Genomic DNA, 10,026 nt, shown 5'->3' with positions numbered 1-10,026 from the left:
CACCAGAATGGAGGTGCTCAGACAGCAAGGGACCAATGAACAGATACCAAAAGAAAAGAATGCCCACACCTTTATCTCCGCAGTTCTACCAGGCATCTTTGACTGCTCTGATCCTTCCCCCGCTTGGTCTCACCCAAGATGGCGGCTCCTGAAGCAGCTGAGCATTCCGAACTAGAAAGCTATGGATATCTTGCTTCTGCCACAAATTCCCCAGCTGTAAGCCTTCCAGCCCTATAAATATTCCTTCATATGTGGTTCAGAGTTCTGGGCCCATCCCCTGAGTCTGCTTGGTCCTGTATTCTGTGTTGTTGCTGACAGAGCTCCCTATTGCATTTCCACTTGATCTGCCATCTTGTTTGTTCCCTTGTCATTTATTTTTATCCAACCTTTTCTTCCTTGGTTAGAGACATCAGTTTCAGCTATTGAACCAGTCCAGATTGCTCGTATCAAGACTAAGATGTCTAGCAAGTTCTTCCCTTCAGTCTACATCCATTCATGTTGGTTACACGGCCACAACACTAGTAGGCTGTCTTGACCACCATGCAGTATGGCACTATTCTCTGTAAACCTCAGTTTTGCTAGGTGGGGGAAAGATAGAGTCCTCCCCATCAGGCCCTTGGGAATTCGGGTGTACGTGTTCAGGGTGTACGTGTCATATCTGGTGTGTACATGTCATATCTCTTGCTTAGGGATCACCCCTGCTTCCAACAACACACAGCTGCATCCCTGGTCTTGGCAGTACAGCCTTTGGTGGGAAAACAGTAATTCTGATGATGTGGGGAAGAATTTACACCCTGGTGTCAATGTTTGGTTTCTGTCACCAGAGGGGAGCTGCTTGAAGCTTCTCAGGATAGAGTGGGTATTTGTTATTGCTAATCAGTTAAATGATCCTTTGTGTCCTTTCTTGTACAAATACCCTCTGAATCCACTCATTGTACTGTAAGAGATAAGTGATGTTGGACAGACACGAGGACTTTGCTGCAAGGACTGCAGTAGCATAGGAGGGTGGCAGCTTCCTCTCTCAGCCTCCATGCAGTGAACACACTCTGCACATTGTACTAACTAGGCTTCGTTTGTCCCTTCTGGATGCTCCTTCCACTCCTTCCTACTTTGGTCTATACTCTGATGTATATAGTGGCCTTCCTTGCCTTCTTACTTCTGGTTGACTCTGAATTGGGATGGAGTGGGGACAGAGGACCAGAGAACTGAAGGACACTGAGCAGTTGAGTGCTTATTCATACAGCTCTTTCCTTGCTATGCTGAAGGATAGCACTGGTTGGTTTCCTCTATTTAAGGCCCTAGCTCCAATCTGGCACCCTCTGTAACAATGTTCTGTATTCCAATAACCTTTCTCCTACCTTGTCCCTTCATACTTAGTATGTGAAATTCTCCATGATAGGCAGCCCCTTTATGCTTCACCAGACCTTCTTGTGAGCACCATTAAGCCTGTCCAATCCTTTGTAAATAATCTGCATGCTATTTGCATACACCATCTCTTTCTTAGGGTAACGTGATTACTACATGTAATTATAAACCCTTCCGATTGTACTTTTATTACTCAGTTCATTTTTCCATTCCCTGTCAATCTAAAGTATTTGTCATAATTGACCAGTAGGAATGAAGGGAGGTGGGTGGCCAGAAATACATTATTGTTCTTGTTATTTGCCATAGAGTGGACTCCAAGGATGGCAGATGCATGTGTTACAGATGAGAACTGCTCCAAGGCTTTAGGGATTGTCTGTATGGAAGCAGATCTCCAGGGCTTTGCCATAATACTGCTGAGTAGTTCAAATCAAACTATTTGGGCCACCTAGAAACCTTATTATTTATGAAAACTAGCATTGCATATGTAGAGCAATGGCTGGCAAACTGCCTTGAATCTGTTAGTAAAGTTTTATTGGAACACAGCCACTCTCACTCATTGACCTGCTATCTATGACTGGATTTTGCCCGGTCACAGTAGAGTGGAATACTTGCAACAGAGATCAAACATCTTACAAAGCCTTAAATATTTCTCATCTGGCCCATGTGTTGACCTGTGGTATAGAAGAAACACCCTGTCTAGCCTGAGTGTCAGAAGAGCTGAACTGAGCCCAGATCCACTCCTCATTGAGGGACCTTGGCCAAGTCACTTTTATCTCACCAAGTCTCCATTCTCTCACCTGTAGACTAATAATAATAACCCACACAGGTACTGTAAAAATTGAAGTTACAATTATTCACTGTTTTTTCAGTTGCTGTCATTTGAGGATGTGGCTTTGTTCTTCACCAGAGAGGAGTGGGAAAACCTTAACTGGGCCCAAAAGTACCTCTACAGAGATGTTATGCTGGAGAATTACAGAAGTATGATCTTCTTAGGTAATGACCTAGTCTTTAAAATATATATGTACTAAGTAACCTTCCTAAAATCTGCAAGAATTTTGAATTCTGAAATATATCTGTCCCTAGGGTTGTCCAATAATGGATTGTGGACATAGGTTGTAAATACTCAGACACACAAACCTACATGGTGACCTCTTCTATAGAGTTTTCAAGACTGTATGTTTTGTTCTGCTGTGCATAAGGTTGCTATGAGTCAGTACCGACTCGATGGCACCTAACAACAGTAAGATATCATTATGGGGACAAACAGCCTCATCTTTTTTCCTGCAGAGCAGCTTGTGGGTTTAAACCACCGACTTAGCAATTTTCAGTCCAATGCCTAGCCCACAGCACCACTGAGCGTATAAATATTTTTTTTATTTTAGAGTTCCAACACAATCTACTTTTTTCTCATGCCCACCTTCCACATCCATATCTGTTAGGCCTCTGTTGTACAACAGAATGAAGTACTACCTGATCCTGCACCATCCTCACAATTGTCATGTCTGAGCCCATTGTTGCTGCCACTGTGTCAGTCCATCTCATTGAGGATCTTCCTCTTTCGCTGAAACTCCATTTTTCCAAGGACTGGTCCTTCCTGACATGTCCAAAGTTCAAGAGACAATGTCTCGCCATCCTTGTTTCTAAGGAGGATTCTGGCTGTACTTCTTCTAAGACAGACTTGTTTGTGCTTCTGATAGTCCATGATACTTCTAAATATTCTTTCCCAACACTGTAATTCAAATGTATCAATTCTTCTATGGTCTTCCTATTCCTTGTCCAACTTTCACATATGAGGTGATTAAAAATACCATGGTCAGGTACTCCTTAGTCCTCAAAGTGACATCTTTGCTCTTTAACACTTTAAAAGAGGTCTTTTGCAGCAGATTTGCTTCAGGCAATATGTCGTTTGATTTCTTAACTACTGTGTCCTTGAGCATTGATTGTGAATCCAAGCAAAATGAAGTGTCTGACAACTTCAACCTTTTCTCCATTTATCATATCATTTGTTATTCTAATCATGAGGATTTTTGGTTTCTTTACATTGAGCTGCATTCCATACTGAAGGCTATACTCTTTATCAGTATTTCAAGTCCTCTTCACTTCCAGCTAGCAAGGTTGTGTCAAGGTTGTTAATGAATCCTCTTAAATCCTGATGCCACATTCTTCTTGTAATACAGTTTCTCAGATTAAACCTCTAGGAGAGGAAATGATATGGCCTATTTGGGTTCCAAGGAGTGCTGGTATGGCACTGTGGGCTAATGCATCAGGACTGCAAAATCTTTTGAACTGCAAGGTCGGTGGTTCAAGCTCACCATCTGCTCCTTGGAAACCTTATACAGGGTCACCCTGGGTGGGAATCAACTCCGTGGCACTTAACAACAACAACATTTGGGTTCCAAAGGTCAGTTTCTTCTCTTAAAAGTCTTTTTCTTTCTTTCTGGAATGATTAACTTCCTTGTTTGCAGCACCATTGTTATTGTTAAGTGCTGTTGAGTCGCTTCTGACCAATAGCAACCGTATTTCGGGTTTCAAAGGAGCAGCTCCAAGGGTTTGAACCCCTGGCCTTGCTATTCAAGCTGACCATAAGGTCTAGTGCTTATCCTGCAACACCACACCATTCCTAACTAACTTCATTTCTGATCCTTCACTACTTCCATCTTCCTAAGACCTGTATGTTTGCTTTGTTCCAATATAGTGTCCTACTATGGGAGATTCCCTGCCCTCTCTGAGGTGTTGTTGTTGTTGTTAGGTGTTACTGAGTTGGTACTGACTCATAGCGACCTATGCACAACAGAACAAAACACAGTCCGATCCTGGGGCAACCCCACAATTGTCATGCTTGAGCCCATTGAGGCTGTCACTTGGCCGTTCCATCTCACTGGGAGTCTTCCTCTTTTTCTCTGACCCTCCACCTACTAAACATGATATCCTTCTCCAATTACTGGTCCCTCCTGACAATATGTCCGAAGTATGAGAGACGAAGTTTGGCCATCCTGGCCTCCAAGGAGCAATCTGGCTGCACTTCTTCCAACACAGATCTGTTGGTTCATTTGGCAGCCCACCGCACTTTCAATATTCTCCTCCAACACCATAACTCAAAAGCATTAGTTTTTTTTACGGTCTTCCTTACTCACTATCCAGCTTTCGCATGCATGTGAGGTTATTGAAATACTATGGCTTAGTCCTCAAGCTGATATCTTTGCTCTTCAACACTTTAAAAAGGTCTTGTGCAGCAGATTTGCCTAATGCAATACAACCTTTCAACTGTCGACTGCTGCTTCCATGAGTGTTGATAGTTGATCCAAGAAGAATGAAGTCCTTGACAACTTCAATCTTTTCTCAGTTGATAAGAATGTTGTTTTTGGTCCAGTGGTGAGGATTTCTGTTTTCTTTACATTGAGATGCAATCCATACTGAAGGCTGTGGTCTTTGATCTTCATCAGTAGATATTTTAAGTCTTCTTCACTTTCAGCAAGCAAGGTTGTATCACCTGCATATTGTAGGTGGTTAATGAGTCTTCCTCCAATCCTGATGCCATGTTTTTCTTCATATAACCCAGCTTCTCAGATTATTTACTCAGCATACAGATTGAATAAGTATAGTGAAAGAATACAACCCTGTCACACACCTTTCTTAATTTTAAACCATTCAGTGTTCCCATGTTCTGTTCAAACAAATGCCTGTTGGTCCAGGTACAGATTCCTCATGAGCACAATTAAGTGTTCCAGAATATTCAGACTTCGCAATGTTGTCCTTAACTTGTCATGATCCACACAACCAAAAGCCTTTGCATAGTCAATAAAGCACAGGTGCGAGGTGTGGGGACAGATAATAATTTTCTTTTAGGGGTACATATTTGATACCCCACATTAATACCCTTAGCATAATTGTGACAGTCTCTGTTGTTTGGGGTTTTTTTGTTGGTTTTTTTTTTTTTTTTGGTAATGTTTATTTTCTTTTTAAAAGTATTGTTGCTATTGTTAAATGTCATCGAGTTGATTCTGACTCATAGTGACCCTATACAGGATTTCCGAGGAGCAGCTGGTGGGTTTGAACTGCTGACCTTGTGGTTCACAAGGTCAGTGCTGATCCTACAGTGCCAGACCAGTAATCGGGGCACAATTGTGGAAGGTACAGAAAATTATCAAGGAAAGGGAAAAACCTTCAGGAGTAATGCTTAATATTTTAAAGTGTTTTCTTCCAGACATTTTTCTTATGTTTTAAAAAAATATGTACTAGAGAAAGATGAGGGTGTCTGCTCCCAGAGAGATTTACAGCCTTGGAACCCCTATGAAGGGTCGTGGTGGGTTGGAACTAACTTGACAGCCTACAACAGAAAATGTATATGAGCATGTTCTTTATATATAATGTCATAGGTATTTATTTCTAAACTGAATATCATAGCACCAACATTTCCCTATGTTATTAAACTCCACCATAAATATAATAAATGATCATAATATAAACAAACATTTTCATTGTATGATACATAATTAGAATTTCATTATTTTCCCATTTGGGGATGTTTACAATGACACTTAACAGCAAGAACAACCTTAACTTTGGAGTCCTGGTGTGGCACTTCAGGTAAATGCACTGGACTGCAAAGGCAGTTTGAACCACAAGGTCCTTGACTTGGTTTTTATTGGTTGGTTTGCCTGTGTGTATCATTTTTTGTGTTAAAAATTGCCAAAGCATGTTTCTGACTATAAATCTCCATATTTCTTTCTAAAGGATAATTTGTACTTTAAGACTTTTAATATGTGAGGGCAAGACAAAAAATACTGCTATAAAATCACAAAAACTTTTCTTAAATAAAAATATCAAAATGTGAGTTTTTTCTGAAGTTGAGGTTTCTATCTCTTTGGCCTTCCCCGATTAATTCAGCACATCAAAATAGCAGTTTTGGCATCTTCAACTCAAATCATGTTCTTTGAGTTTGAGGCACAAAAATAAATTTGAATGAGACAAAATCAGGGCTCTAGGGTGGATGGGGGAAGGTTTCCCAACAAAATTCTAATAGGACTGCCCTTGCCACTAGCCTCAAAGGATGAACAGGTGCATTGCTGTGATGAGCAACTAAAATTCCTTAGCTCAACTTTCCTGACATTTTCTCACCAAGATAATCCATTTTCTTAAAACCTCTTCATAATAAGTCCCATGGATCCTTTGAGAAAATGTATTAAAATTATCCATTTGTAGTCCCAAGATACAGTTGCTATAACTTGTAAGCTAACCTCTCTCTGCCTTGATTTCAGCTGGCCCAGCAGATCTCTTTAGAAGCCACTGTTTTGAGTGGACCTTTTTTTTTTGAAGGCACCATAACAAGACTAAGACAAATATTATTACTGAGCAAACTTGCTTCCCACTCCCACTGACCACAGAGACATGTTTAAATATGTTGTATTTGGAATAAACTCAATACGTGTATAAGCTGGAACCCTAGTAGCAATACTTTTTTATTTGCCTTCATATATTACGGAACAACTTTTTAAGAAAATGTATACTGCTTTGTATGTTGAACAGCAGTACTTGATAGTGCTTTTGTATCACTGCACTCCTTTAGAGATTTTACTAGTTGCAAAATCAATCTATGTTCATAATAGAACTTTTAGAAAATGCACTATTGAATAAAGTAAAAAATAAAGCATCAGAAGGTCCATTGCCCAGAACTGGCCACCGTTAACGTTTTGCTTTACCTTTTCTAGTCTTTGCCTACATATGGGTTTTTAAAACAATAACAAAGTGCTATATATAAAGTTTTGCTTTCAAAGTACATTTATATAGGGAACGCGTTCCTATTCTAATATCTGCTTTCCTAGGTTTTATCATTCCCGTGTTGCCTTTTAGCTTGTTTCCAGTTTTGTGCTGTTGCAGCACTGTTGGCTGTCTGTGGTACATTAATCTTTGTCCTAGTTTTTCATTAGGCTGAATTTTAAGAGTGAAATTATCAGGTCCAAGGGCATGAATATTTTTAGACTTTGAAATAATTGCCGGAATTTTCACTAAAATTGTGCCAATAGTTCTGTTCTCACCAAGCCTTTTAAACACCTTCCTTTATCTCTCTGCTTACACTGTAGACCAAAGGGATTGAGACTGAGCTCCGGGACATCTCTCTGTAACTCACTAACTGCCACATCCCATTTACTTCCCCATGAGTAGGATTTCAGTTCCCCAAACCTGAGGTGATCTCTCAACTGGAGGACTGGGACGAGCCATGGATCCTGGATCTGCCTAGGACTTGGACTAGGATGACTTCTGGCACTGCTTCCCCAGGTGAGTGAGGAGGAGGTCCAGTCTAGTGGAAAGGAATGGAAGTCACATGAACGAGGCCTCTTCTGTGCACCAGAGACTGAGCCCTGTGCTTGGCATGTATCCCCCTTACTCACCTCTACTGCCATGTGGAAAGTCATAGTTCTGCGTATGATTTCCATTTTCTAGAGGAAGGAACTGAAAGATGAAAATAACTGTCTTAGGCTGACAAACTTGGATTGATTTCAAGGCCTTCCAAAGCTTCTCTTCCTGCTGCATGGCACTGTTCTCTGCAGGAGGTGCTCTAGGGTTTTTTAAATGGCATCCACCCCAGCAACCCTTCCTCCTACTCTCCCTGCTTACCGTTTACCACACTATCTCTCATTCTCTTATTTTCATTTGTTTTTCATATTCTCAAGTATTACTTAATGGACTTAACATTTTCCTGACTGCCCTGCAGCCCTTTTTCACATTTTCATACTTGAAGGTTTCTTAGCCTCAGCACTACTGACCTTTTGGGCTGGATTATTATTTATGTGAGTGGAGGCATGCTGTATGCATTGTATCTGTGGCCTTTACCCATTAGGTGCCTGTAGTACCATCTCTTTTCTTCAAAACTGTCTCCAGACATTGCTAGTAGCTCCTAGGGAGTAAAATTAACCATAGTTGAAAAATACAGCTCTATTCATTTGACTTGTGTATACTTATTCCCTCTCTGGTTCATATATTCTATTTTAAAGGCTTTTGTCCCCCCCACCTAGAATTATTACATACATAGGTATCTAGAAAGTATAAGATGTTGCCTCTCCTGTATTTATGTGACACTAATCATTCTTAATCAATATTCAGAGTACATTGTTTTTCCCATAATAGTGGTTGATTTGTTCTAGTCTCTCATTCTCTGGTGCACACTCATTTGCATTTTTCAGTCCATTGGTATAAAGAGCTCTTTCTGTTATGAAGGCAAACAGTAAATATTAATATTTTTGGCTTCTTTACTACAATGTTGTAACCAAGTGAGCACTTAAGAATTTCACTCTGTGCTCTTATCTCCCAAATGGTCAGCATCTTTTCCCTTTTTTTCATACTGTGGATACACATGTTATTTATACTTTTTCTTGTTGTTTAGGTTCTGAAGCCACGTACAACAAGATGAAAGACCTAACGTCAATGCAGAGAATTTCCAAAGAACTAGTATCAAATGAAGTATCAGTGGTTAAGCAAGAGAAGGCCAAGAAAATCCCTGAGAAGCTGTATGAATGTGGTGAATTTGTAGATAATTTCAGAGTTGCACTGTCTGTTAGTGGTGATGACTGTAAGAAGGGCTTCATCCAAAGCCTTACCTTTGTTGAAGACCAGAATGTTCAAACAAAGCCACAGGGCAAATATAACGAATATGGGAAATCCTTCAATCAAAGGTCTTTGCTTTTAAGGCATAAGCAAATTCTTACACAGCCAATATATTATGAATACAGTGAATGTGGAATAGTCAAAGATTTGGTTCAACATCAAAGAATTCATCCTTCAGAGAATCCTTGTGAGTGTAACATTTATGGACAATCTGTCAAACAGAAGTCAGCTCTTATGACAGTCCATAAGTACTGTCATCCGCCAAAAAAGCCATATAAATGTCATGACTGTGGAAAGTTTTTCCGTCAGATCTCTTATCTTGTGGAACATAAGAGGATTCACACCAAAGAAAAACCGTATAAATGTAGTGAATGTGAGAGAACATTTAGTCAGAAGTCAACCCTCATACGACATCAGGTAACCCATAGTGGAGAAAAGCTCCATAAATGCCTCGAATGTGGAAAAGCCTTCAGTAGGCACTCAACCCTTATGAGCCATCAACACATTCACACTAGACAGAACACCCATAGGTGTAGTGAATGTGGACAGTCCTTTGGTCGGAATATAGATCTTATTCAACATCAAAGAACCCATACCAAGGAGAAATTCTTTCAATGTAGAGAATGTGGGAAAACATTTAGTTTTAAGTCAAATCTTTGTCGACATGAGGTCATTCATACTGGAGAAAGACCTTATAGTTGTGACAAATGTGGAAAATCTTTCAGTTGGCACACAAGCCTTATTAAGCATCAGGGTACTCACAAAGGACAGATATCTACATGATATTAACAGAAAGAGCTGCTGTTTAGAGATCAGAACCTACGAGGGCAATTCAAAAAGTATTGCTATTACGGTTCCAGTTCATGCATACACTGGTTTAGTCCAAATAAGATGTGTTTAAATATGTTTTGCGATCAGTGGATAGCTGCAGACAAACTCTGGTCTTGTCATTGTGTGCCATTGAGTCAGTTCTGCCTCATGGTGACCCTCCAAGGAGTGGCTGGTAGGTTTGAACTGCCAACTTTTGCAGTTAGCAATCTAGTGCTTATCCTACAGCAC

At 40.3% G+C, this 10,026-nt stretch overlaps 1 protein-coding gene across 1 annotated transcript in view; it reads left to right on the top strand.

The window, feature by feature from the left end:
- Positions 1-9,750, top strand: part of ZNF789 (zinc finger protein 789) — a 43,999-nt gene extending 34,249 nt beyond the window's left edge. Inside the window, exons 2-4 of the mRNA XM_006877653.1 lie at positions 2,235-2,358; positions 7,528-7,641; positions 8,747-9,750. Of these exons, the coding sequence (XP_006877715.1) occupies positions 2,235-2,358; positions 7,528-7,641; positions 8,747-9,750 (1,242 nt within the window). The remainder of the gene's footprint in view (positions 1-2,234; positions 2,359-7,527; positions 7,642-8,746) is intronic.
- The last annotated feature ends 276 nt before the right edge of the window (positions 9,751-10,026 follow it).

Source organism: Chrysochloris asiatica, unplaced genomic scaffold (assembly GCF_000296735.1).
Source record: "Chrysochloris asiatica unplaced genomic scaffold, ChrAsi1.0 scaffold00548, whole genome shotgun sequence".
In the NCBI taxonomy this organism is placed as follows: Eukaryota; Metazoa; Chordata; class Mammalia; order Afrosoricida; family Chrysochloridae; genus Chrysochloris; species Chrysochloris asiatica.
Note: the sequence above shows the minus strand (reverse complement) of the source record. Positions and strands in the feature narration are given on the sequence as shown.